Source organism: Columba livia, chromosome 10, assembly GCF_036013475.1.
Source record: "Columba livia isolate bColLiv1 breed racing homer chromosome 10, bColLiv1.pat.W.v2, whole genome shotgun sequence".
Taxonomy (NCBI): Eukaryota; Metazoa; Chordata; class Aves; order Columbiformes; family Columbidae; genus Columba; species Columba livia.
The window spans coordinates 4695493-4710909 of record NC_088611.1 but is presented as its reverse complement, the minus strand read 5'-3'; the positions used below and the strand labels follow the sequence as shown (position 1 = coordinate 4710909).

General features: G+C 34.8%; 2 protein-coding genes across 2 annotated transcripts in view; one reads left to right on the top strand and one right to left on the bottom strand.

The window, feature by feature from the left end:
* The window catches only part of CENPP (centromere protein P), a 136322-nt gene that overhangs the window by 111176 nt on the left and 9729 nt on the right, over positions 1-15417 (bottom strand). Inside the window, exon 6 of the mRNA XM_005508881.4 lies at positions 14732-14828. Within this exon, the coding sequence (XP_005508938.3) occupies positions 14732-14828 (97 nt within the window). The remainder of the gene's footprint in view (positions 1-14731; positions 14829-15417) is intronic.
* OGN (osteoglycin) lies at positions 34-12060 on the top strand. Its single transcript, XM_005508877.3, has 7 exons — positions 34-347; positions 968-1220; positions 5479-5563; positions 7241-7399; positions 8020-8222; positions 8794-8889; positions 9358-12060. Exons 2-7 carry the CDS (start codon positions 1053-1055, stop codon positions 9526-9528), a joined length of 882 nt encoding a protein of 293 aa, XP_005508934.2. The 5' UTR covers positions 34-347; positions 968-1052; the 3' UTR covers positions 9529-12060.

The following is a 15417-nucleotide window of genomic DNA, read 5'->3' as shown; positions in this document are numbered from 1 at the left end:
AGAAAAAGCCTTAGCAATTCTGAAGAGTAAATGATCACAAAGCAGAAAGCTACTGTTTTAACAAGTAGTATCTAAAGCAGGATGAGCCAGGCAGACTGAACATTCACAAACGTTAGTCAAAGTACAACCCCCCTGCTCCAGGATATTACCTCTCACCCTAGGGACAGAATGCTGGCAAAGCAGTTTCTACCCCATGGAAAGCACATTTAAGACTGTCAAACTTCGAATGAGCATTCATTTCAACAATTCATAACTTTACTCTTTTACCAACTTACTTCAGGTTAACATATAAATAAGGATACCTGGTTTTATGACAATCACAGAAGAACTTTGAATCTGCTAAAACGGTAGGTGGACTTTTTTTTTTTCCTAAAGGTATATCAACCTAAAGCTTAAATAAAATGGTTAATTACAGCAAACATGAAAAAAAAAGCTATGTTAAGATTTATTCTAAAAAGTATGGCATGTGTATTTAAAATGTTTTAAAGATTAAGTTTGTAGCCTCCTCCCCCTGCCTGAAAAGTGTGCAACCTGTAAAATATTCAGGTGGTGTTATCTTCTCTTAACAAAGAAAATGAGAGATTGTTATAGAGCATTTAGGTTTGAAAAAACATTATTTTGACAACCAAGAAAAATGCATTTGAGCTTCTCTAGTTTTAATTAGTTCAGCTGCACACATACCAAATGTTTCACAAAATGCTTTACAAAATCCTCTGCTATTAACAAAAATAACACACTGGGAAACAAGTAATGCAGTTAAGATAATATTTTCCTTATTATTTGGGAAATGTTGTTTATTATTTCCTAGTTTCTTTTCATGTTAAGAACAGTTTTTATGATGCTACAGTCTAATTAAAGGATATCAAGAGTTAAAAGTTGTTCCATGTTCCTTATGCGTTAGAAATCCCTGCCAACTAGTCCTCTAGGCTTTAAATATTGTTTTGACGGATTGCATTTTCATTTCCAGTCCCAAAGAAAGTATTCTCCATAGCCAACACACGAGCAGACCTTCACCAGCTCAGTGAAAGCCAGCTGCACTGTTCCGTGCAAGAATGAAGACTTTGCAGGCTACTTTTCTGTTGTTTGTGTTTGTACCCTTGATGAAGTCAGCACCACCTATACAGCAAGAATCACTCCGGTTTTATGAACATGATACAGATGTTGCCATGGGAAGCCTGATCCAGCAAGATTATGAAATGCAACCCGAGGATATAAGAAAGGTATTTTAATATTTATGTTTTTAATATTTTTAACTGCTAAGCATTGAATAAGGCGTTACATGCATGTGAGTGTTATGGAAAACTCTTATAATAACAGAAAAACATACAATGGTTTCAGACGCACGGAAAGACACTCAAATTAAAACCACAAAAATACTACCCTTGCTACAGTTTGAGAAACCCACAAAAGACAAGATTTTACAAAGAAGAATGCTTACTAAGTTTCAAGAATGAAATATATTAGCATATTTGAGTAACACTGTATTAACAAAGTAAATTTCCTTAAAAACAGAGAGGGTGATTTTATTTAGGGTTTTTTTATATATATCAAAATAATACTTGAAACGGTACTTTTAATTGGACATAACCTGCCAGCATAAACCACAGTTTCTCTTTTGACTTCCCAAACTATCAATCTTTTTGCCCTGGTTCTCAGGGGTGGGCGTTTGGGTTTTTTGCAGCTCCAGAGTTTAGCAGCCCTGAACCACGACAGAACATCCAGTCTTATGGTAGTCACCTACATTATTAACACTTTGAGCGTCCCAAAGGTAGCGATAAAGATTATGCCTCACGGCACTCACCAGCACCCCCAAATGGTCAGTTCTGAACTCTGAGCTGTGTGCTCCACATACGTGCCTGTTAATTTAAACACTTAAGCAGGGGACACAAAACCAGATGAGAGTTAAATGAAGTGCAAGAGCCTCAGCTGACAGGGACCTCTGTTCAGACTGCCCCTGGTAGGACCTAAATGTTACACATGTAGAGGACCAGATACAACATTGATCAGGAAGAAAAACTAACAATGACTGCCCCAAGACTAGCTGCCAAGGAAAATACCACATATCCAAACAAAGCGGTAACAACTAAGTATTAATAAATTCAAGGAAGTTTTCATTAATATTAGCCATGCTTGTTACAATAACTTAGTCTGATAAACAAGAAACAAAAAAAAAAGACAAAAATATAATAAGTAAAAAATTGCAGCACTTACATAAAAAAATCACTTCCGTATACCTTTTATATATTTTCCCAATTCTACTTAAATTATAGCTTTCCACTGATAGACCAAAAATAGCAGCTATATATTTATATTAAAAAGCATCTAAGTTATTTTAAAATCCGACACCTGCCACAGTGGTGAAGTAATAAGTTTAATAAACCAATGAAAAGAATACTATTTAAATTACCCTTAACTATTAGGTGGCTATCCATTCACAGCTAAGGTGGAGCTTTTGGTTTTTTGTTTGGGGTTTTTTTGTTTGTTTGTTAATACTAAAAACGTTAACTAGTTGGGCACATCATCAGATTCCATTCATTACTAAAATTGTTCTAATAAGAATACACTACTGTTTCAGTAAAAATAACAAGGACAATACCTAGAAGGAAATGGTGCCAACAAATGTGCCAGACTAATCAAAGTGTGCGCTGGCAGAGCCGTAAACTAAAGGTCTTCTGCAGGCCAACAGTTCTGCTTAGGATAATTCTAGGAATGCAATCAGTCATAATTTCCATCAGGTCAGCTCTCCAATGACATATTTTCATTGCAAAATAATAAATTAGTTCCTTATGTGCAACCAATACGTATATACAAGTTCCAGTATTCCCAAGTTAAATCATGGAATGTACAAACAATTTTTCTATTCATTTGTTGCACACATGCTAGCTCCCAGAATATGAAGTGTTAACTGTAATTGAAATACATGCCAACAGTTTCCTCAAACATGCCCAGTCAGAAATCTCTCTCACATGACAAAATTAACTCCTTACTGTGTGCTTGAACACATAGTAAGAAAAAAAGATTTATAGTGAAAAAAACAGAAGAAACATTTGTGTTAGCAATCAACAACATGAAGTGAACTTTAGTCTTCTACTAATGAAAAAGTCAGACAAGCAAAATGTATTACAATTATTATTATTTGAAAGCGCAGCCACCCCAGCCCTTAATAAAAATAAGAGAAGCTTAAAAACCTGAAATCTTAATTTCCACAATGGAATCATCCAATAGACACTGTCTTATACTTGGACTAATTAATTCCATTTAATATAAATTATCAACTTTATGGACCTTTGTGTGCTATAAACATTAATGTTAATGTGGTTTTGTATGGGTAACTCATGTCTGTGGAGTAAAGTGCAAGGTGCAGGTGGAATTTAATTATGTAAGTAGGCTAGTATTCCTTCAGTGCATTCCCTCCATATGCAAGTAATTAACTTTCTGTAGTCATAATCCAAATGAATTTTTATAGCTGACCAGGAAATACTGTTTATGCTACATTTTTTTGTTTAGTAGGTTGGTCTTTTGTTTGAGGGGGAGGGGGAAGTGGGATCTGTTGTTTAATTCTGTGGCTTTAACAGTATTCTGCAAGCAATCAGTTTTATTTTTTGTTGACATTTCCCACTTGCATAAATTAAAATTCTGCAAAGAACTCACATGCATACTCTGTCCTAGATCACACTTCCAGAAGGATACTGTACTAGAAATCTACACCTGGTACACATGTACTATGTCAGCAAACAAGTTTTTCATACAAGCATATTAAAAATGTCCCTTATGAGCCAAACTACAACAGAAGAGCAATTGTTCTATTATAAGTCCATCTATACCGAAGTCTCTACTGGCACGGATACCTCAGTCAAGGGCCACATCTTCACACGCCTCGTCAACATATGGATGCAAGCTAAACATTTTTGCAGAAACCTTCTATAAGATTTGCTGCTTTTTTGAGTCCAGCTCTTCAGCTCATACCCCCCAGCTTCTCTACACCAAACACTGCAAAAGCTCTTTCCCTGCACAGAAGTTTCATGCAACAACTGCTAAACTGTCGCCAGCATTCTAACTTGGGTATAAAGGTCCTACTAGAATAAACTAACCTAACCCTAATGCTACACAAAAACAAGAAGCAAAAAAGCCATAGGCTGGCTAGACAGATGCAGGGAACAGCCAAGGGATGGATGATTCACAGGCTAAAAAAGGGTCAAAATGACAGAGGCTGGCCAAGATATTTGTTTCTCAGGCATTCTGTCAAGCTTGAGGGTTTTATTTTGCAGAATACAAGAATTTCCCACAGTAAAATATACAAAAGCAACCAAATGCTAAATAAAAAAAAGTTAGTATCAAAAGTAACTTGACAGATAACGTTATTTTTACATTGCCCTAGTAGATGAACTATCTGTGTGCTACATGACTGGTGGGTGGTAGGGAAGGATTGAATTAGATTTAAAAAAAAAAAAAAGAAATCATGAGCACTTGCAGTGCGTAAGCAGCACTCTTCACCAGGGGTCTGTACTCTTGCCATGGCCTGATTCTTAAGCCTGATGAAAGAAAAACATCTTCCACACCCGATAATGTACTCTTCCCCATGTGTTTTTAATAGTCACAAAGACCAAAAAGCATATTGTTTTACTCTGTCCTACAACTATTCTCCATCAAAACAGAAAATTAATTATGCTGGCCAAGCACAATTGCCACTGTCAACCTAAAAATCTCCTTAACTTTCATACACGCAAATCATAGCATAACCCATTGTTTACACACCATAGTTCTAGAAATAGTATGCAATTATTTAAAATTCCTATGGTATTCAATGAAAACCTGACTACCATTCTCTGCATCACAAAAGGCCCTTTCTGTTAGCAGCCCAGGTCTTGAAACAGACTTAAGTGCAGTTAATGCCAATGAATTGCTAAATTGCAGCCAATACCCAAAAGAAAAATATTTATAAACTAAGTTGTCCTGCAGTGGAAAAGATACAATGACTGTCTCAACAGGGAATTCCAAATAACTTTAAACACAAGGAAATGTTATTTTACTGAGATTATTTAAGTAAAACAAAAAAAATAACTTACATTCTCAAGAATCCTATCACATTTGGTATGATATGCAAAATCTTCTATATTCACAACTCCAAGTTTTTGGAGACACCCATCACTTAGATATTCCTTCCCCACCACATAGTCTATTTTTTTCTATTTTTATTTTGTATTTACTGTTCTTTCCTAAAGAACTTCACCTTTCTAAAGAACACTCGTAGCACCATCTTCCCTTCTTGCCTTTCAAAGTGAATAGCTCATGTACAAAAGGGATGATATATCTACTCTGATATGCTGGATAAGAAACATGATCTTAAAAATTACATGTCACAAGGAAGTATGTTGTAGGAGGCTCATTTTGAAAAATGTGCTACTTGAGATCCTTGTAATACTCTGTGCTTTTTTGTTTGCTGTTTGTTTTTTAAAATAACATTGCTCTCACACAAAGGAGGGAACAAATGTTTCTCTTGACACTTCCCTAAGACTGCAAGGGGATGACAGCGAACGCAATGTAGCACCAACAAAGGATACAAGTAAGTTAATTTATCTGAATACACTAACTTTTAAGGTCTTCTAAAAAACATATTTTAATATGAAAATTTAATATACAAATTATAATAAGGGATATAGAACTGATATTTTCATTTATTAATATCTTTCCTTTCTCCTATGAAAAGTCTTCTAACTTCTGATGGAGCAAGAAGAAAAAATTTAAAGAATCCTCAGGAAAACTCCAAATACACAAAGCACAGCTTATAAGAAACTACAGACTCATCCAGTCATATTTGCTGTAGACATGTACCCAAGCAAGTTAGGCAATACAACCAAGAAAAACAAAATACACACCCCAGTAAGTTCCACAGTTTAACCAAGTCACGATGAAATATGATGTGCTTAAATTATTTCAATAGATTTATTTGAAGAACTGGCAGTACTCACAGTTTACACCTGATTATCAGGTCAACAGTTAAAATACATGAGGAACATTCTTCACTAGCCTAAGTTTCCTACAGGCTCTGAGGTGTATATCCAGATTTCTTCTAATGAGTCACAATGCTGTCTAAATGTGAAAGGAGCAATGTTTCTGTCTGCCAGAGCTTTAAAAAAAAAAAAAAAAACAACAAACCCACAAACACATATTTGGGGTGTATCTGTGACATAAGCTTCAAAAAATAACTGATGATTCAGCAAGCCACTGGAGTGTCAGTCTCCAAAGTTTTAATTCAGGTTAGTCATCACCAAATAGCCTCTGTCAACAAGCCCCCATGAGAAGCGGAACAAAATCTGTAAGAGCACCAGAGCTTCTAGTCATAGACAAGCATAAGAACTGTTGCCTTTTAAATAGTGACAAGATTGTTTCACAACCATTTTCCATTTCCTACTCTATCATATGACAAACAAAACACTAAATCAAAAAAGGCAAACAAGGCAGAACTCTGAAGTCTAACGAACAGTAATATTCACAAAGCTAAAGCTCAACATCTCAATTCCATTCTCCACAGTACTCTACTATACACCCTGGGTTGGCTTCCCAGTATTAACTGGCTACTTCTGTAACTCTTCAGTGGTTGTGGAAGATCCTATTTTGCTCCATAGTGATAACAAACTACCTAGCAGTATGAGAGCACTGTCTGTATGACAGACAGAGCAATTTGGAAGCTAATAAAAAAAATCTCACAATATAGAAAACAGATGGGATAGCAGTGGCAATGAAACTGGATTGAAAGCCATATTTGTTATATGTGACACGCCATCACGGGTTTAAGCTGCATTAAAAAAATAACAGCTATAAAAAACCTCAGTAAAAACACAGGAACAGAATGCCTAAAGTAATTATATAAACATAATTGCTAGAGTTTTATAAAAAGGATTTGACAAAAGAGTAACTTGAAATAACACAGAGTGTACATGACCCAGCCAGAAATGCTCCAATCCAATTACAGTACCAAAGGTGTGCACTGCTAGGTGTTTCTCCTGCATGGATTTCTCTTCTTAAAGGAACAGTTCTAAAGACAATATTTAACATGATTACAGAGGTGCAGTTGTTATATTCACAAGAGCCTAAGCCAATTAAACAATGAAACTGAACTAAGATCAACTGATTTGAATATTTAAGCTTATATATCTGTTATTTCTTATATTTCTGTTTTGAATATTTAAGCTTAAGGTAGTTGAATAATTTCTGTCTACTCAAAATAATTTGCTTCCAGATTTACCCACTTGTCTGCTCTGCGTGTGTTTAAGCGGATCAGTGTACTGCGAAGAAATAGATATCGAAGCTGTACCCCCACTGCCAAAGGAAACAGCGTATCTCTATGCACGATTTAACAAAATAAAAAGGATAGCAGTCTCAGATTTTGCTGACATTCGTAAGTAATGCTCAAATTTTAATTTGTTTACCCGATTGTATATTTGAAGCTGTTGTCCCATAATAGTATGCCAAGATAACCAAAATAAGATCTAATTAATACATTGCTAGATTTCATTATGTTTATTACTTGTTTAATTCAATGCTTCTATTATGACAGGAACTATGCAGGCAACATGGAAACCCATTTTGCCTCATGTATCCATCTTAATATTCCCATACAATCTGAGAAAGAGCAGATCACTAAAAATAAAATTTAACTCTGCACCCCAGCCAGTCTTAAATGACCAGGTATTATTTTTCCTTCAAATGACCCATTTGAATCTCTCTCAGCTATCTCACTCTACAAAATGACAAATTCTATTAATATCTGAAATAATGTTTTCTCTAGGAGAGGTGAAAAAAAAAGGAAGGAGTACCTCCCCCCCCCCCTTTTTTTTTTTATTTCAGACCGTGACGAAATTAAAATGTGGATTTTATACATATTTTAATAGTATTTCCTTTTTTAGATCACAATTAGGATGGTGCAGACAGTAACTTTCAACATATACCACTACAGAAGCTTCACGCACTATGTAATTATAAATTCAATACTTAGATTTCCATTTCTTTTGTTCAAAGCTACCTTGAGAAGAATTGATTTTAGTGGAAATAGGATAGAAGAAATAGAAGATGGAGCCTTTTCAAAGCTTCTGTTATTGGAAGAACTTTCTCTTGCTGAAAATCGACTTCTGAAACTTCCTGCTCTGCCTCCCAAACTAACAACATTCAATGCAAACCAAAACAGAATCAAGAGCAGGGGAATCAAAGCAAATGCTTTCAAGGTAAGTAAAAGACAATAATTCGGGTAACCAAAGTAAATTAAATTAGTAACTAGACTATCCAGTATACCAGCGAATGAAGTTTTCTGTATTTTTTGTAATCTAAGAAACAACGATGAAGAAGCTTTCCACCTCTTGTTCTGTTTTTAAGGCACTAGGGAATAATAGTCCTTTGCGCACTCGCGCTCTCCTGTTGTCCATACAAAAAAAATTTTCTATGAAGTATTTTACCTACTTCCTTTCTCTCTTACATGCAATGAAAAACTCACTTCAAAAATTGATGGCTCAAATACAATAGTGAGGACCACATAAGTACTAACAAAGAAGGATATAGCTTTCTAGTGGTCTCAGGTTTTATAACCAATAATCTGGCACTGACATTTCCAATACACAGGCTTGTTCCGAGCTTCTTGATACAATAGAATTCAATATTCACAGCAAAAGTATGTTTTGTGTTGGATAGCTTTACACACTCTCTATGTGACTGGAAGAAAATACCGATGTCTTGTAACGGGCACAAATTACTTAACCTCCAGTGATATCGGCATTAATAATCTCTCTTTCTTTCTATTAGAAGCTGACAAATTTGGCCTACCTCTACTTGGGACATAACGCGCTGGAATCTGTTCCTCTTAACTTACCAGAAAGTCTGCGTATTCTTCACCTTCAGGTATTTTTTAAATATTTCCTTACCATTCTACTAGTTACATACTACAAACTAAACTCACCATCTTTTAAAACAGTTCACGCTGCAGTGGTGCTACAGTTGTACAATGCTTCTCCAAATAAAACAATTTATCTCCAGTCTGCACGGCCACAATCATACAGAAACTCGGAAGTTGTTTGTTAGCTGATCACCCTCATTAGTTTCTGTACATCGAGGATAGGAAATAGGAAAGATAAGCAATAGTCTTTTATCAGCAATACATTCCAAACATAAATAACAACCTCAAATGGCTTATCAGCTCATTGACTGCTTTGAAGACACTTGATTCCTATGTATCTAAAGTATACACAAATCAATCCCAATAACAATAAAATGGGAGGGCAAGAGGAATAAAACTAAGTTTGAAAATTCTTCAGCATATTGGGTGTGTATATATGTATATTTATTTATTAAAATTGTTTTGTTTTGCAGTACAACAATATTACTACAATCACCGATGACACATTCTGCAAATCCAATAACACACGTTACATCCGCACACAAATGGATGAGATAAGGATGGAAGGCAACCCAATCCTCTTGGCAAAGCACGTGAATGCTTTTTCCTGCTTGAGAACACTGCCTGTAGGAACATACTACTAGCCACTGCTTATGTAATTATACATGCCAAAACTTAAACATAGTAACAAAAGCTCATTCTTTTTCCTCTGTTTACATGTTTATATCCTCTCCCTCACTAATGCCCTTTTCCCTGCATACCCAGAAACTTTTACTATGTTGAAACATGGTTCTTCTCTGAAATAACCGTTTCAAACCAGCCACTTTATTTAGGAGTTAAATGTCATCCCCGCTTTCAGAATCTTTTATCTTAATTATAATGTAAAATTACATATATACACACACATCTTCTCGACTTTTATTCCACCACATATTCTTTATGTGTAGGTAAAGTCGCACAAGTAACTGCTTGTTGACATTCTTCACCAGTACTCAGAACGATCACTACGTACTAATCTCAGATAAATGCAAAACATTCCTTGAGCAAGCTACAGAGGAAATGTACATCTTAATTCCAATCCCACTTTTTAAATCTGAAATGTATTGGATGAAGCTGCATACAAAAGAATGCTATGTTCAGAAACAGAACTTCTCAAAACCTAACTTCATTAAAGATTCCTTAAAAAAGTGGTTTGTGGAAAATGAGAGTAATTCCTATTTAGGCTCATTGTACCAAGCAACATAGCAAGTGGAACTTTTCAAAAATCTGTTAAAACTCCTCCTACGATCCAAGAGTGTGTGTGTATATATATATATTATATATGTATTTTTACACAAGGTATTTTTAATTGAAATACATAAATTTTACTCAACTGTACTCGCAAGAGTCATTTTTGCCACACCAGCCACCCATTTTAACACGATGATCAAAGTACAGCATAGTATGACTCCAAGTGTCTTTGTTATTAACTGATAATGTAGACTGAGCCTTGTTCCATTGCTTTTTCTTGACAAGGAAATGTGACAATATAAATCATAGCATAGCTGAATTAATGTTTTTACCTGTAAATAAGTAAGATTTCAGCTAGATGCCAGTGCAAATAAAGAGAATTACCCTTGTAAAACAATACTTTCGCTCATTAGGGAAAATCAAATGACATCTTTAAATGATAAAGAAAAGTTGATTCTATCATTAATCTTAAAATAGTGTTAACTTCATGCATCATTTCACTCAACTACTTTAAACCATGCCGTGTATTAGAAACACAAATCAATGTGTGCAGTCAGTTGGCCTAAAATGAGACATAATTGATACAGGACACAAAGTTTTTACTTACACAGCTATACATTTCTGACGTTCATTTTCAGTTTCTCTCCCCAAATACCTACCACAGTTGTAAACTTTCAGACAAATGAATGCCAAAAGTGAGCTATTTACTATTACCAGATGAACTTTGTACTAATTTTGAAGCTAGTATAGATTCCTAATTTGTAGAAATAGTTAAACATAAAATGCATGATGATGTATCACTACATCTAGAATACTGATTTTACAGGATATTTTATATTATTTTTATTTATCTTATTTAGCTAAGCCTTGATTTGTTAGTGCTTGTACTATGGGAATTAATTGCGCACTTAGTTCTGAACATACTGATGCTCTGCCACCCAGAGTTTTGAGACCTAAGAGACTTCCAGTCACTTTTAAAGTAACTATGTCAAGGATCAACTGTGGGCCCATCTTTCTGGAAAGATGATGTAATTATGAAATGTAGGACAAAAATATTTTTGCCTTGAACCCATTAACCAAGAAAGACACAGCAATCCCCAATATTTTCTATTTTAAGTTATTTAGTATAACAAAAAATTCCATTGTCTTAATAAAACTGAGAAGAAAACCAAGCCCAGCTGTGAGAACAATACTCGGTTTTAATTTTCCCATGTAAATATTATGACTTTGATATTTCCAGGTTTTTAGCAAAAGGTAAAAAAATAACCCTGAAGCGTGTAAAAATACATTCCAACTTAGAGCCAAATTTATACTAGAATAAAATAGAAGCAAACAATTCTCTCATTCCTCTTTTGACAAATGCCTAAGATGGAGAAAACACAGCTACAAGTATGTTACATAAGCAGTGGCCTCTGACCTTGTTCCCAGCACAAATCATTATTACTAAATAAAGCTCTTTCCAGTCACGATAGTATTGGTAAATATCACCAAAACTCTTCCTGTTAAAATAGTTGCATGTGTAAACACAAATATATGTACATTCATGTAATATACACACATGTAAACATTGTAAGACCTAGCCACTACCACTTTATTAATTTTACATTAAAATGTTGTATATATTTTTTTTAAGTACTAAAAATTGACAGTAATGCTAATTAATGCTCTAAATATTTTGTGAGCAAACCAAAGTAGAGAACTGGTACCTTCTGAACACTTTATGCAGGCAATAAATTATCAGATGTTTTAATTTACTTTCCCCATTCACAGAAAGTTAACTCATCAAAACATCAAGTGAAAACAGCTTCAGTATGTGGGATTTTTTTGTCTTCTATTTGTGTGACCAGTACTAACATCAAGCTGAATGTACACCATTCTGCTTTTTCCTATCACTATTTCTGTTCTGTATTTCCAATAAAACTTGAATTTTTTTCCTTGTCTATCAATATCAGATTCAACAATCTGCTCTTCAGCAATGCCAACATGTGTCAGTTGTTCAGCGTTATTGCAGACTAAGGGCGTGTCTTAATCAGAAAGTTATTTGCAGATGCAAACCCATTTCGCAGACATAGTATTTATTGTGGCAATACAGTAAGACCTGCCATACAAGTAATGCCAGACAAAAGACTTGTGGCACATTTCACTCATCCCCCCTTCAAAATCTATCTAAAGCACTACCTTGTAAATTTTTTTCAGTAGAAGAGAGGAGCAGCAGCATCAGGTAGTAACACTATGCTCAATTCCTTATTGTTTGTGTGATGCTTGTACATTGTAGACTAACCCGTTTCAGTACAAAAAAAAAAAAAAGGCACAATTGCTTATGCACAATGTCAGGGAGTATATAATGCAGAGCACAAAATGCTTAATGCTGAACCCTGCTCTACTCACACCAACCTAAATCTGCCCCCACTTTCTAGGAAAGCTGCTTATAATCAAATCAATGTATATTTTAAATTGCTTTTCCAATTAATTCAAGTTATCCATCCAACCATTACTCTGGTTAACTGGGAAGACCTCTCACAACAAAACTGCTAGTTGTGACAGTCAGCTTTTTAGAAATACAGTGATGTCCAGCTTGGCTTGAAACTTTCAATTGTTGCTTAAACACATTATTATTTGAAGTATTCAATCACTTCTACATTATTCCTTCCTTCTCAAGTACCAAAACTAAGGGAAAAAAAAAAAGTAATTTACTTTTCCTGTTTTTACACTACACTGTGAAAAAGCTATTAGAAGCATCATCTATTTCTACTTAACAGCCTGGGTAATTTTCTTCTAAATAACAAAATAACAGAAAAGCTAGAAACCCCAAATCCCACCTCAAATCATCTTCTCTCCAATATTGTGCACAGTTACCTGCCTATATACTTGAAGTTTAGCAAGCAGGTATGAAAAAAAAAAAAAAAAAACGAAGACTACAGACGCATTTTTTAATGTTGTCCAAGTGTGAATATTAATAGGATAAGAATCTTCAATTGTTTTTATGCATATGTTAAGAGGATATGTCTAGTCAATTTCACTCAAATTACTACAGAACATTAAGCTAGCAATCTGGTTATTTGAATTGTCAGATTTGATCTTTGAACCCTTTTATTAATTCTCTTACCTCAGGAAGTCTTCTATTTCTAAAAGAAATAATTACAAATGCTAGCAGAAAAAAGGTCTCAAAAACTCTTCATAAGCACATAGTTAATCACACTTGATAAATATTTTCCCAGATTGGTTTGCCTTTCTCAACAGCATCTTTGTCCATGGAAAGTAAAAGACCTTTAGAAAGATTATTTGTCATATTGACAAACTTGTAACATATGTCTTAAGTGAATATATCTTCACACACCTTTTGGCCATGAATATAGCCCTTCGTTGTTTACACTCAACCTGTGAACAAACACTTTTAAAAACTGCTTAAGATACATACAGCAATTTACAAATAATCTCCAGACCTATCCTTTCCATTTTTTTCATTTTTGTACTGAATTTTAAAATGAGAAATATTTACAACAGTTCACTGAATTACTGTCCCAGAAACCACAGCAACTGTCATGAGGCTGATCTAAGGATCAGAAAGCAGCAAGTGAAGTCGGGAAAACAAAACAAAACACACACCACAAAGTCCTTGGTGCTTTACCTTCCCTATATCAAGATTAAAGAAAAGACCTTATACAACCACCAGCAGGATTAGACATCATCAGTTTATTACTCAGCTGAGGACAGGATTATTCTTTTTTAACATTATCAGAATTTAGTACTTTTTTTCTTTAATCTGGTTGACTTGATAATTGAAATCGATTAATCTAGCACAGAACTCAAAGGCCCAAAAGATTCAAAAAACAGGAGACAAAGTAGTTCCCCATTCATACGACAGCTGAAAAGTAAAGATGGTGCTGAGTTTAATCACAGTAAAAACTTGAGCTAAATAAAACTAAACTAAAACCACACATGCACAATTAAGCGGCTAAACATCGTCCTCTAACATTAAGCATCATATAAGAAGTTCTATGTCTGTTAGACATCAGTATTTTACTCCATGGATTAGCCATTTACCTTAAAACCAGTGAAAAGAGAGAGCAAACAAGCCAAATAATGGCAATCTAAAACTAAGTTCAAATACTATCTTCCAGTGAAGAATGAGGAACAGTTTACTTCCCATTCAAGTAAAACACTTTGGTACTGAAAGTGCTGTCGTCTAAACAAATTCTGCCACATTTTCAAGAAACCGATCCAGTCTTCCGGAACTAACATTTAAATGCCAAACACTACAAATGTTATTTTCTCTTAATTTCTTCTTTTGGCTTTTTTCTCTTTGAAATGAAATGTAGTACCAATGAAAAACTGTCTTACTCCCCCACAGAAAGGCACAGATACTCTTATTTTCCCCTCCATCTGAGGAAAACAGCAACAAGTATGGTAAAAATCAAGATAAATACCAAGCAAGGGCATTGTCCCTTGAGCACAACACAAGATTCTTCAGCTAATATTCTCTTCTCCATAACACACAAAAATTAAGATTCCCATACTCCACTAAAGAGTGCTAATTTCACCTCCATTGCTCTATCTTAATGAACTACTTATAGAACTAAACATAGTACTGATATAGAAAGGCTTGAGAGACACTACCTTGAAATGCAGGAAGGTGCATCTACGATGTTCATACCACTCAGCATAAGATGAAAGGCTTCTGAAAAATGTTAAAAGACTTCCATGTTTTTCAGTCCTGTAAAAGAATAATAAACTGTTTCACCCCAACAGTACTAGTCAGACATACCAATTCTATAGCCTAGAATTTGCACTTTTTCCTTAAAGAATTAGTACTGTTCAAATTCGAAAAATAATTATCACAACAGAAGAAACATCTGTAGTGTGGGTATTGAAAAAAATGAAGAATTCATTTGTAAACTAGTGTTTCCAACCATTTAGTGGAAATACAACATTACAGTCACCTCAGGCAGCCAAGACGGACAACAATAGAAGAATGGAAACCAAGGTACTGGAAATCAGTAACATGCAAAAATCTGCCTTAGAACCATCTGGATTAGAATCATTTGAATTGAGAGATCTGTGCACTTAAGTTAGATACCATCAGAGCAGTAGGGAGTTTGTAGAAATCAGGAACTGAACAGACCGTAACGTCTTTATTGTTGACAACACAGTGACGGCAACTGTTAAATACACAGCTTCTCAGCTCTGAGTAAAGTAGGAAATAGGCCAGTCACTGTTACGAGGGATAATTGTATTAAAGACAGATGAGAGAAAACAGGTGAGGAGCCGATTTGGCAGAGGGGAGAAGAGTTTGTCTTGGAGGG

Coding starts and splice junctions, on each gene's coding strand:
- OGN (XM_005508877.3), top strand. CDS start 1,053: ATGAAGACTTTGCAGGCTACTTTTCTGTTGTTTGTGTTTGTACCCTTG. Junction 5,564..7,240: donor AGCACCAACAAAGGATACAA/GTAAGTTAATTT, acceptor ATTTGCTTCCAG/ATTTACCCACTTGTCTGCTC. Junction 7,400..8,019: donor CTCAGATTTTGCTGACATTC/GTAAGTAATGCT, acceptor TTTTGTTCAAAG/CTACCTTGAGAAGAATTGAT.